Here is a 13,678-nt window from a genome sequence, read left to right as displayed (position 1 = left end):
CCTCGTTCTCTTCCCACAAATTTTCCCTTCTAGTATTATTTGCAATATTTTGTAATTTACTCCCCTAATAACATGGCCTAAATATTGTAGCTTCCTTACTTTAATAATTTTAATTAATTCTTTTTCCTTTCCCATTCTTCTTAGGACATCTTGATTAGTAATCCTCGAAGTAATCCTGGAAGAACATTGATGTACAAAACCATGCAGAAGCCACCCATTTAATAACATACTGGCCAACATTCACTTCTGAACATATGAGATTCTCTGAGTATTAATGAATATATCTGTACAAAATTCTATTTTTCATTACAGACAAGTCAGAAAACAAATGAAGAAACTTCTCTAAACAGAACTTCTTGAAATGCACAGAAACACAATAGCTTGGAAACACATACAGATGGCTCACAGAAGCATACTGCAATGGATGAGATATGAGACTAGCGTTAGCATGTAGTAGAAGTCTATCTACATCTACATCCACACTCCGCAAGCCACCTGACGTTGTGTGGCGGAGGGTACCCTGAGTACCTCTATCGGTTCTCCCTTCTATTCGAGTCTCGTATTGTTTGTGGAGAGAAGGATTGTCGGTATGCTTCTGTGTGGGCTCTAATCTCTCTGATCTTATCCTCATGGTCTCTTCGCGAGATATACGTAGGAGGGAGCAATATACAGCTGGACTCTTCGGTGAAGGTATGTTCTCGAAACTTTAACAAAAGCCCGTACCGAGCTACTGAGCATCTCTCCTGCAGAGTCTTCCACTGGAGTTTATCTATCATCGCCATAATGCTTTCGCGATTACTAAATGATCCTGTAATGAAGCGCGCTGCTCTCCGTTGGATCTTCTCTATCTCTTCTATCAACCCTATCTGGTACGGATCCCACACTGCTGAGCAGTATTCAAGCAGTGGGCAAACAAGCATACTGTAACCTACTTCCTTTGTTTTCAGATTGCATTTCCTTAAGATTCTTCCAATGAATCTCAGTCTGGCATCTGCTTTACCGACGATCAACTTTATATGATCATTGCATTTTAAATCACTCCTAATGCGTACTCCCAGATAATTTATGGAATTAACTGCTTCCAGTTGCTGACCTGCTATTTTGTAGCTAAATGATAAGGGATCTATCTTTCTATGTATTCGCAGCACATTACACTTGTCTACATTGAGATTCAATTGCCATTCCCTGCACCATGCGTCAATTCACTGCAGATCCTTCTGCATTTCAGTACAATTTTCCATTGTTACAACCTCTCGATACACCACAGCATCATCTGCAAAAAGCCTCAGTGAACTTCCGATGTCATCCACCAGGTCATTTATGTATATTGTGAATAGCAACGGTCCTACGACACTCCCCTGTGGCACACTTGAAATCACTCTTACTTCGGAAGACTTATCTCCATTGTGAATGACATGCTGCGTTATGTTATCTAGGAACTCCTCAATCCAATCACACAATTGGTCTGATAGTCCATATGCTCTTACTTTGTTCATTAAACGACTGTGGGGAACTGTATCAAATGCCTTGCGGAAGTCCAGAAACACGGCATCTACCTGTGAACCCATGTCTATGGCCCTCTGAGTCTCGTGGACGAATAGCGCGAGCTGGGTTTCACACGACCGTCTTTTTCGAAACCCATGCTGATTCCTACAGAGTAGATTTCTAGTCTCAAGAAAAGTCATTATACTCGAACATAATATGTGTTCCAAAATTCTACAACATCTGAAACAAACTTCTAAAATAAAACTGTACATTCCTTTCCTAACAGATGGTTAGACATTCCTAGTTGTTAGCATGATAAATCAGTTTTACACTTACAAATAGTTTGCATGGGATTCATACATTTTGAGGGAACTTCTTGGTCTAAGTTTCAGCAAACTCTCTTGTACTTGGCTTTAACTATGAAAATAAATAAAAAGCATTGATTCAACCAATGTACACATCAAGACTACAAGTTTCCATTTGTATTCATCAAGATCAAGAAAAACTGGATGTGAAAGAAGTCAGGCAAGGAGATTCCATATTGCTAAAACTAAACTCATCAGACCTAGTGGACATTCTCAGATCCTTAAATAAGAAACCAATGAAGAAATACATGTTAATGGAAGATATCTGCACCCTTTCCTTTTGCTGATGACTGTACAGCTTGCCACTAGTGCAGATAAACTTTAACAAGTAATGGAAGAACTTAACGCATCAAGTTTTAAAGTAGGACTGACATTGATTTTTATAATGAGATTAAACAAAACAGAAAAAGGTTACAGAACCATTTGATGCGTTTTTGTATTCAGGGTAGTTTAAGACAATAACTGTGTGGGCTGTAAAAGGTATAAACAGAAGAGTAAAGAAAATACTGAGTGCTTTTCGGGGATGACATATGGCTTTGAAACCTAAGCTTAAAGTATGGTGGAAATGAAAACATAGAGTGCTTTTCATGGATGACATATGGCTTTGAAACCTAAGCTTAAAGTATGGTGGAAATGTTGAATTTTGCCCGCATCTCGTGGTCGTGCGGTAGCGTTCTCGCTTCCCACGCCCGGGTTCCCGGGTTCGATTCCCGGCGGGGTCAGGGATTTTCTCTGCCTCGTGATGGCTGGGTGTTGTGTGCTGTCCTTAGGTTAGTTAGGTTTAAGTAGTTCTAAGTTCTAGGGGGCTTATGACCACAGCAGTTGAGTCCCATAGTGCTCAGAGCCATTTGAACCATTTGTTGAATTTACAAACGGTGTGCATCTTCAGTTTTGATATATTGCATTGAAGTATGTACTTTTTATAGAAAGTAAACTGCACACTGCTTAGAGCAAACAATGGAGAGAGAGAACATGTGAATTTCTAGGAGAGAAAGCAAATAAAAAAACAGATCAGTGGACAAACTGCAGTACTAGGTGCATTAAAGTTGTGATAAAAATGAAATAGAGATGGGTGGTAAACATATCCAGGTGACTGAAACCATGAGATAAAGAAAGGCTGAGATGAAGGCCTAATGGAAAGACATTTGAATGCATGCTGGAATAGCACGGAGGTATACTGCTGATGACCTTGAGTATAGAAAAGATTAGAACAAGCCTTTATACTGCAGTGGTCGTTTATCCAACAGCAGTTGTTAAACTTCTGCAGACGATTTAGATCACTGAAGATAACCATATCTAAGAACCAGCTGTCATTCTCTATTGCACTTCAGCTTTCATCTCCGATTGCAGTCTCTGTACCGAGAAATAACGATAACTTTGACATTACACCTCTGAGTAGCCTTGGTCAATATTATATCAAATAAATCAATGTTAAAAACTCCATTAGTGTGTATACTGCAGTGTTAACAATTCTGATAAACAACATAATGTGACACAAAAATATTACCTTCAATATGCATAACTTTTTATTGGGGTGCAACGTCATTGTTTCCTCTTCACGATCATACTTGTGTATATCTATGAGCATTTGATGTTCTTCCATATAGAGTAGAAACTTCATGAATTGACTGTAGTTTTCTTTGTTCAGATTTGGAATAAACTTGCCCTTCCCAGTTTTCTTCAACATTCCTCTGAAAGTGAAATATACAAATTACAGCAGCTCAATGTGACATCACACATAAAAAGTGACATACAAGTGGTGTCCATTCCACATGTAACATAACACAATTGTCGAACTAATGAAATGAATGAGGTGACCAGTGTAGGGTGTAGATCATGTAACTCAGCCAAAGAGAATTTGTTTCTCTCTAATCATATTATTTCTCTGATTTAATGCTCTAAACTTAGCTAGTGTAAGCACAAATAGTGTTAAGCAATACAGTGGCAAGCCTGGAAATCAAACCCTGGTCTCCTACTTATTAGGTGGGGGTGTTAGCCACTAAGTCACCTTGGCAAAGCGGTTCTGCCCCCATCTATTTTAAAGTCTCACGACCGGAATTGTCAAGGCTTTCCATGTTCTGGAATAGCACCTCAGTATCGAATGTAGAAGCTGCGACCCAGGTCCAGGTACTTATACAAATAAAATGACACAATTTTAGAGACTATACTGGTCGTATGTAGATATGACTTTATATATACAGAATGAACCAGTGATAGAAAAAAACCAAGGCTGGGAATCGAACACACGTCTTCTGCTTACTAGGTAGCTGCATTAGCCACAAAGTCTCCTTAGTGAAGTGGTTTCACAAACTGCACGGATTAGCCTGGCGAGCCTCCATCCTTGATCTTCTGCTTACTACATAGGTGCATAAGCCACTAAGCCTCCTTAGCAAAGTGGTTTCACAAACTGCATACATTACCCTGGCACGCCTCCTTCCTTGATCCAAATTCTCACAGCCATCCTATCTACTTTAAGTAGACTAGGATGTTCAAGTAATACAAACAGGTGCAGAATATCATCTTCATGAGATGAATTCATAGGGTTCAACCATGAGCCCATTACTGTTCTTGTTGTTACATTAATGACTACCATTTTATTTGAAGCTGGAGGCAGAATTAATCCTTATTGTCAAATGGAGCAAAGAAGAATCTTTAGAAAAAACAGTAAGTGATGTTTTTAATAAAAGTATTATTTGGCTGTGTACAAATTGACTGGTTTAAACTTTGAAAAGAATGTAACTCATCCAGTTTTGTCTTGTCAAATGTACTGAAGTGCCAAAAAAACTAGTATAGGCACGTGTATTCAAATACAGACACATGTAAACTGTCTCATTACTGCACTGCAGTTGGCAATGGCTATATAAGACAACAAGGGTCTGGCGCCGTTCTCAGATCAGTTATTGATGTACAATGGTAGGTTATCAAGATTTAAGTGAATTTGAACATGGTATTATAGTCTGCACACTACTGATGGGACACAGAATCTCCGAGGCAGCGATGAAGTGGGGATCTCTATCTCTATCTAATCTCCAACATCGCTGTGGCTGGAAAAAGAGATTGTGCAAGAACAGGATCAACGATGACTGAAGAGAATCATTCAATGTGACAGAAGTGCAACCCTTCTGCAGATTTCAAAGGTGGGCCATCAACAAGTGTCAGCATGCAAACCATTCAACAAAACATCATCAATATGTGTTTCCAGAGCCGAAGGCCCACTCGTGAACCCTTAATGACTGCATGACACAAAAGCTTTATGCCTCGCCTGGGAGTGTCAACACTGACATTAGACTGTCGATGACTGGAAATATGTTGTCTAGTCAGACGAATCTCTTTTCAAATTATATGGAGAGGATGGACGTTGGGTTTGACAACCTCAGGAATCCATGTATCCTGAATGTCAGCAGGGAACTATTCAAGCTGGTGGAGGCTCTGTAATTGTGTGGGGCGTGTGCAGTTGATGTGATACAGGACCCCCGATATGTTTAGATATGACTCTGACATTTGACACATACATAAACATCCTGTCTGATCACCTGCATCCATTCATGTGCATTCTGGCAGATGTGGGCAATTCCAGCAGGACAATGTGACACCCCACACTTCCAGAATTGCTACAAAGTGGCTACAGGAACACCCTTCTAAGTTTAAACACTTCCACTCCCCAGACACGAACATAATTGAGCATATCTGGGGTGCCTTGCAAGATGCTGTTCAGAAGAGATCTCCAGCCCCTCATACTCTTACGGATTTAAGGACAGCCCTGCAGGATACATAGTGACAATTCACTCCAGCACTATTTCAGATTAGTCAAGTCCATATCATGTCGCGTTGCGGGATTTCTGCGTGCTTGCAGGGGGCCTACACGATATTCGGCAGGTGTATTAGTTTCTTTGGCTCTTCAGAGTAAAGACCACCCTCTATTAACTTAATTAATAAATGAGGTAGAAAGTTGTAATTGATTGGGTGCACATGTTGAGAAAAGCTTAAACTGGAAAAACAATGTAGTAGCCCTGCTAAAACATTTAGGTGAGGATACTTTTGCCAAATGAATAATTCACAACTTTGGAGACACACAAATCAATCAGTTTAGGGTTTTGGCATTGTTACATGGGGTTTAACAAAACAATGCCAATAACTTTGAGATGTTGTGGAGGGTGTCTTCAGGAACAAACTGAGGAAATGTATCCCAGTCAAAGAACACCCAAAAGTGCCACAGTACATCAAAGCTGCAGGAGCCATCAGCTGCCACTAGGCCATCCTTTTGACAGCAAACATGAATCTGAACACTGACAAGGGTGTCTTGAGGAACAAACTGAGGATATGCATCCCAGTCAAAGAACACCCAAAATATGCCCACACCTCTCGAGACAAGTTTGTATCAATACACAGACTTGAGAATTCTACCAAATTTTACTACTAGTAGCAGTCATTGGCACCTTCAACTTCAACACTACGTAGTGTTGTTGGATGAAATGCCTGAAAATGGCTTCAATTTCTCTCTCAAGACATCCTTCACTATTCCTCAAAGTCTTACATTAATTAATTTGCATATTTTCGTTTACTAATGTCCCACAGCATAATATTCTGAGGAACTCCTCACTTGGACAAAAAGTATTCATCACATACAAGGAAGTAAAAGCAATTGGTAATATGAATAACATCCTAACAGTACACTGATTAATGATTAAGTGTGCTGCAAACAATACATTTCAGTTTTAGAATAACAGAGATTTTCACAAATACAGTACCAGAAGCAAAAAGGATCTGAATTTCCCTCTAGTGAATGTAGCTTTGCGGAGGTAAAAGTGAAATGCACAATTACAAAACTATTCCATGATCTGTCCCTGGAATTAAAATATCTGATGTGCAGCAGAAGTCTTTTTAAATGCAAATTAATATTGTTTCTCTTTTACATCTATTTTTGAATATAAATAAGAAACCTATTGCAAACCTGTAACAGGCCAGCATGCAGATATATATTATTTTTTCCCCAAGCTTCCATTCAACAGGCCACGAGTGTAACTCTAACACTACTAAAAAAGCTACAGTTATGCAGTAAAAAAGTGCGCTTGTGACAGTTGGGAAGATGAAATAACAGAGCTAAATGAACAAATTGCAGGCTTACAATCCACAACCAATACTTTAAGAAGAGGCATCGACTCAGTGAAGAAAGAAAACTGGAGCCTACAATCCAAACAAATACCAAATAAAGCAGCGCAAGACAAATGTGATAAATCATTTTAGTGGATAAAAGTGATGCATAAAAGTAATTTTTTATCCACAAAAAGGTCAACAAAATCTGCAAAAACTGTTACATTCATTAATAGTAACAAACATTATGTTCTGCAAAGTGACTGTGATAATGACTGTACTACAAATAAGCACGATTTGAAAACAAATGAACCTTTCAGAAATAATGTCAGCAAGAAACATGGATCATCAAGATAAAAGAGAAGTGTACTTTTCCTAGCAGATAGCGATGGCAAAAGGCTATCTCATATTTTCCGAGAGAAAAATTATGACATAACAGTGACTGGAGCAGTGAAACCTGGAAAAGGAACCAGACATGTTGTGGACACTGATTTTCAAAAGAAAATAACACAAGATACTGACTTTATCATTGAATGTTGTAGCTAAAAGTGAAGCAGAGGTTTGTGTGCAAAACTTACGTAAATTTCTAGATGTGAATAAATCTAGAAACACTATAGTTTATAGTGCTTCGAGAATTTTGGCATAAATTCTCGAACCATTCGGCCTTCCACTGTCTCAAACACATGATAGTTTAGATGTGAGTGGGAGAAAGGAACCCTGTCTACTGTGCGTCACCTGTCTGTGTGTGTTGGTCCAAAGTTTATCATGAGAAGACGGTAGGCACGGCAGTCGAACGGCACCAACAAGTATTTCTCGGTCACGCCGTGGAAGTTATAATGAAAGCACACAGCAGAACCAAGGAACTTCTGTGTTAGTATGTGCTGTTTTATAACTGTGGCTATTGTTACTGACGAAAAAACAATGGAGTTGAAAAAAAGATTTTTAGTAACTTTTAACTTCAACTTGCTAGAGGCAAGACAGGTGTATGGTTCCTGTATAATAGAGTCATAGTTATCAAACCAACTCTGTTGTAAATGAAACTTAATTGTTTCCAATGTGAGATGATATGGCTGACTTACAAGAAGTCAATTGTTTATGTGAGATGTGTGAAATTTGTTCTTTGTGGAAGTTCAAATATACTGATAGTCATTGAAAAGTATTCTTCGAATACCTCATTATCTCACAAAGAGAGAGAGAGTCTTAAAGGTTCCTGTGACTAGCATCATTCTTCGGAGAAGAAGTTTGTAGAGATTCCAGAAGCCGGCTATCCAGAGATGAAGATTGGATGCGCATTCCCAAGTAAGTCAACTGATGAAAGAGAAGTGGGGAGTTTGCACATACACTTCACACACTCTTAGTCGTCAAAAATGTTAGAAGTTGCCATGCTACCTCATAGGCATGATTTGATTTACAGCTGGTGTGTAAACAAAGAAGCCAGAAAAACAAAGGTTAAAATACAGAAACTGTGTTCAGAGTATGATAAATGAGAAGTACTAGACATAAGTAAGCTGCATCAAACATGGAATGCACTTGAACTATGAAGTGAAACAGTTTGTGTGGGATTCCATCAACAAAATACTTAAAGATCAACTTTCAAGAAATAAAACTGTTTATCAGCTTCCTGTATGTCGTGCTGAAAACAGTGACGAAAGTAACAAGAGCAAGAGAAAAAAACAGTAATTTCAAAACCTTGAGAAACCACTTTAGGAAAAAGTATGCGGATTCATCCAACAAAACACCACACTATGTAACAATGAAATTGATCAATTATTGATAATATAATGTAAATGGAGAGATAAAAAATCTACTCACCAAGTGATGGCAGAGGAACACACACATAAAAGTATTTAACTTTTACAAGCTTTTGGAGCCGGTTGCTCCATCTTATGGAATAAGATTTGAAGGTGAAGGAAAAGGGGTGAAGAAAAAGGACTGAAGAGGTTTAGGGAAAAGGGTACAGTTCAGAAAAGTCACACAGAACCCCAGGTCAGAGGAGATTTACCAGACAGCATGAAAAGGAAAGACTGATTCTTGGGGTCTGCACTGGACGAGATTTGATAACCTGAGAACTTTAAGTTAGAAGACAGGATGATATGCATGACAAAGATTACTACTAAAACATCATACATGAGTTAATAAGAGGGCAAAGCTAAGTGTATTGTGTGTAACAGAGATGGGAGAGGGGATGGCGAAGAACAGAAAATGAAAGATGTAGAAAACAAAAAGGGAGTGAAGAAAGGAGTAGTTACTGTGAAGAAATGCTGACATGGAAGGAATTGACGTAAATTAAAGCCAGGTGCCTGGCGAGAACCAAGGAGACATATTGTAGTGCTCGATCCCACCTGCGGAGTTCTGAGAAACTGGTGTTCGGGGAAAGAAACTAGGGGGTGCATGTGATGAAACAGGCACTGAAGTCATGTTGTACAGTATGCACTGCAACAGGATTTTGTGTGTTGCCTGTATATACCCTCTGCCTGTGCCCATTCATCTTGTCTGATAACTGGATGGTAGTCATGCTGATGTAAAAGGCTGAAACGTGTTTACATAAGAGCTGGTATATGACATGTATCATTTCACATGTGGCTCTCCCTTTGATAGTATATGTTTTGCCAGTAACATGGCTGGAATAGGTGGTGATAGGAGAGTGCACAGGGCAAGTCTTGCAGCGGGGACCGTCACAAGAGTAGGAGCCATAGTGTAGGGAGATGGGTATGGAAGAAGCATAGGGTCTGACAAGGATATTGCAGAGTTTGAGAAGGTGACAAAAGGCTATTCTAGGTGTGGTGAGCAGAAGAATGGATCTCATTTCAGGGCATGTCTGCCCCCAGTAGCTGAGTGGTCAGCGCGACAGACTGTGAATCCTAAGGGCCCAGGTTTGATTCCCGGCTGGGTCGGAGATTTACTCCGCTCAGGGACTGGGTGTTGTGTTGTCCTAATCATCCTCATTTCATCCCCACCAACGCGCAAGTCGCCGAAGTGGCGTCAAATTGAAAGACTTGCACCCGGCAAATGGTCTACCCGATGGGAGGCCCAAGTCATATGACATTTACATTTTACTTATTTCAGGGCATGATTTTAGGTCATCATGGCCTTGTCGAAGCAGCTGAATAAGACATTCAAGACCAGGATAATACTGGGTGACAAGTGGTGTGCTCCAAAGTTGTTGTTTGGAGGGATCAGTACTACCAGGATTCGATGTGATGGCCCAGGAAATCTGCTTTTGAACTAGGCTGTTGGAATAATTACATCCAGTGAAGGCTGAAATGAGAGTGGTGGTGTATTGCTGCAACGAGTCTGCATCCGAACAAATACATTTACCTTGAATGCCAAGGCTATGTGGGAGGGAATGTTTGACATAGAAAGGAGGGAAACTGTCAAAATATTAAGTACTGTTGTTTGTTGGTAGGTTTGATGTGGAAAGAAGTGTGTAGCTGGCCTTCGGTGAGAATAAGATCTAAATCAAAGAAAGTGGCATGGATTCAGAATAGGACCATGTGAAATTTAATTGGGAGAAAGTATTTACAGATTCCAGGAATTTTGACAGGTCAGCCTTACCATGAGTCCATATGGCCAAGTGTCATCAATGCATCTAAACCAAACCAGGGGATGAAGGCTTATTGATCCCAGAAAAGCTCCCTCCAAGGGTCCCATGAAAAGGTTGGCATAGGAAGGAGCCATCCTGGTCCCCATAGACTTGCCCCTGATCTGTTCGTATGTCTGTCCCTCAAAGGTGAAGTAATTGTAGGTACGTATAAAATAGGTTAAGGTGAGCAAGAAGGGTGTCACAGGTTTGGAATCAGGTGAATGTTTACTAAGGAAATGTTCAACAGCAGACAGACCATGTATGTATGGGATGTTGGTATAGAGGAAGATGGCATCAATGGTGACAAGTGAGTTGGGTGGTTGGAGTGGGACAAGCATGGATTTCACGATCTTGAAATGGTAGGGTTCTTTAATACAGGAGGTAAATCTTTGTGCTACGGGTTGCAGGTGTTGATCAACTGAGACAGATATATGTTCGGTGGGTGTTCTGACTTCAGCAACTATAGGATGGCCAGGCCGATTGGGTTTGGAAGAAGGTAAGAGGTGGGCGTGCATGGTCTGGGTGGGGTAAGATGTTCTATGGATAGAAGTGTACGTCCTGAGGTTTTTAGGAGGGACTGCAGCTCAGTTTGAATCACGGGATGGGATCTTGATGGCAGATGCTGTATGTAGAGGTGTCAGACAGCTGGTGTAGACTTTGACTAACATACTCCTGTTGGTGAAGAACACCAGTGGTAGATCCTTTGTCTGACGGGAGAATATTGATGGAGTCATTAGCTTTTAGGGAATGTAGAGCCTGTAGTTCTGCAGAGGACAGGTTAGGATCATGTTGTAGGGACCTGAGGAAAGTCTTTGAAACAATGTTGGAAGTGAGGAATTCTTGGAAGGCTTGTAAAGGATGTTTCTGAGGTAGTGGGTGGCGGATCAAGTAGGGATTGTGGTCGGAACTGTTCAAGGCAGTGTCAAATGTCAGGTTTGCTGTTGGAAATGTTTGGGGATTCAGTTGCAGAATGATATTTCCGGTTGACATTACGTATAATGGCACGTAGGTCCTTCACCAAAGCAGCATGGTTAAATGCAGATTCAGGGTGTAAAGGGGGCAGGGTAGGAGAAGAGTGCTTTGGATGAGAACTTGAGAACACTGTACTGTTGTGACTGGTTCTTGTGATTATAAGTTATTACTGGTATGTGAGGCAGTGGTGAAGGCTGAAGGATGTTAAGGAGGTTGTCCAAGCTTGGTTTGTAGGAGAGGAGTAGTGGTTGATGGTGTGGGTGTTTGGGGAGCTGCAGAGGGACAATAAGGCAAACACCATTTGTTGAGGGAGTTTAGGAGAAGGTGGGATAGCTTTTTGAGCTGAAGTCCAGAATGTTGTTGCAGTCTGAAGTTGACTTGGCAGATGATACTATCCAAGGAAACATAAGGGGCACATAACTGCAGGGTTTTGTAGAAGGAGAGAAGTACTGCAGGATTTTGTAGAAGGAGAGAAGTATGGTGGAGTGGAAACCCACAGATGAGGTGTATACATCATAGATTAATCAGGTAAGAGCAAGAGATTGCTGCATTTCAAACTGTAAAAGAGGCTGGTGTAGAGCAGGATTATATCCAGAAACAGGGACTTTCAGCTTAGGCCTTAGGGAATAACTCCAAGGGACAAGCAGGTTTCAAGAAACAGAATGTGGGACTTTAATTTTGATAATGCAAAAGCATATTTTCAAAAGGAACGAATGTAATATGTGATGGGATTCATCATGGCAAAAGAGGACAGTTTGGAGTGTTAGAAATGGTGGTAATGGCAAAAATGGGAGGCAGAGCGCGGGAAAAGCTAGAAAAATGGAAGAAAAGCAGGGAAAATTTCGGAAAAATCAGACAAATTCGCATGAAAGTCATGAGAACAGACAATGGTTAACAAGAGACAAAGAGAGGGCAAGGACTTCTCACCACAAAAGTGGTTGATATGATCTGAAAAAATTATTGGAAAAGAAGAAGAAATGATAGGCAAAGTAACTACTCCTTTCTTCGCTCCATTTTAGTCTTCTACATTTTCATTTTCTGACTTATCTATTTTTCGCCGTCCCACTCCCACCTCTGGTACATACAATGCACTTACTTAGCTTTTCACTCTTATTAATTCATGCACGATGTTTTAGCAATAATCTCTGTCTTCTGTATTACCCTGCCTTTCATTTTTAAGCTCTCAGGTTTTCAAATCTCATCCAGTGCTATCCCCAACAATCACTCTTTCCTTCTCATCCATCCAGTACGTCTCCCGGGTTCTGGGTGACTTTACCTAAACCTTTTCCTTCACCCCTCTTCCTTGCCCTTCAACTTTTCTGCCAGAAGGAGGAGCCACTGGCTCTGAAAGCATTGTGTTTGTGGTCCCCTGCCACTGCTTGGCAAATAGATTTTTTAACTATCCATTTACTACACACTACATAACAAGTAACTTTCAAATTCCAAAGTCATTTGCAAATTTCATCAAAACGTGCTCTCCCTGACAAGTTAAGTGAGTGAACTTCCTCTTATTTATATTGTAGTAGATGTGCAATTCTACAATAATCACACATAAATTCATATTGTCTCAGCTCATCATCTCACCAAAAGTGACTTGTCCAATATCAGTTTGTAACTATGGACAAAAATGAAGAAACACATCAATAAAACAATCAATCCACTGACACATTCCACATCACAAAGTTTATTGTGAATATCATCTATGTAACATAGAACTAAATATCTACATCCAGCAGTAATATTTTAAATCATACTTACAAAAATTTTTTTAGCTGATCCTTTACATTACTTGCCATTTCTCGTCTCTCTACAAATCCACTGTTAATCATCTCTATCACATCAGCTGGTATCGGATAGTCACTAAGAGGAACAATGCAAGGAAAGGTCCTCTTTGATCTGAAATACATAAAACCACAAATTATGTAGTGGTTACAATACACAAATAATCATGGAAAATCCAGACTTTTCTCAGTTAATATTCTTAATTGCACAGATACATGCAAGTGTGTGTGTGTGTGTGTGTCTGTGTGTGTGTGTCTGTGTGTGTGTGTGTGTGTGTGTGTGTGTGTGTGTGTGAGAGAGAGAGAGAGAGAGAGAGAGAGTGTAAGTGTTCCTGGCTATCTCTGGAATTTCAACCAAACTTGGTACGCATATGAAAGTTAGTGCCGAGAGGCAATTCATA

General features: G+C 40.1%; 1 protein-coding gene across 1 annotated transcript in view; it reads right to left on the bottom strand.

The window, feature by feature from the left end:
- Nucleotides 1–13,678, bottom strand: part of LOC124805352 (putative helicase MOV-10) — a 447,080-nt gene that overhangs the window by 241,974 nt on the left and 191,428 nt on the right. Inside the window, exons 7-8 of the mRNA XM_047265888.1 lie at nt 13,255–13,392; nt 3,358–3,541 (exon numbers count right to left, since the gene is read on the bottom strand). Coding sequence (XP_047121844.1) covers nt 3,358–3,541; nt 13,255–13,392 — 322 coding nt within the window. The remainder of the gene's footprint in view (nt 1–3,357; nt 3,542–13,254; nt 13,393–13,678) is intronic.

Source organism: Schistocerca piceifrons, chromosome 7 (genome assembly GCF_021461385.2).
Source record: "Schistocerca piceifrons isolate TAMUIC-IGC-003096 chromosome 7, iqSchPice1.1, whole genome shotgun sequence".
Classification (NCBI taxonomy): domain Eukaryota; kingdom Metazoa; phylum Arthropoda; class Insecta; order Orthoptera; family Acrididae; genus Schistocerca; species Schistocerca piceifrons.
Note: the sequence above shows the minus strand (reverse complement) of the source record. Positions and strands in the feature narration are given on the sequence as shown.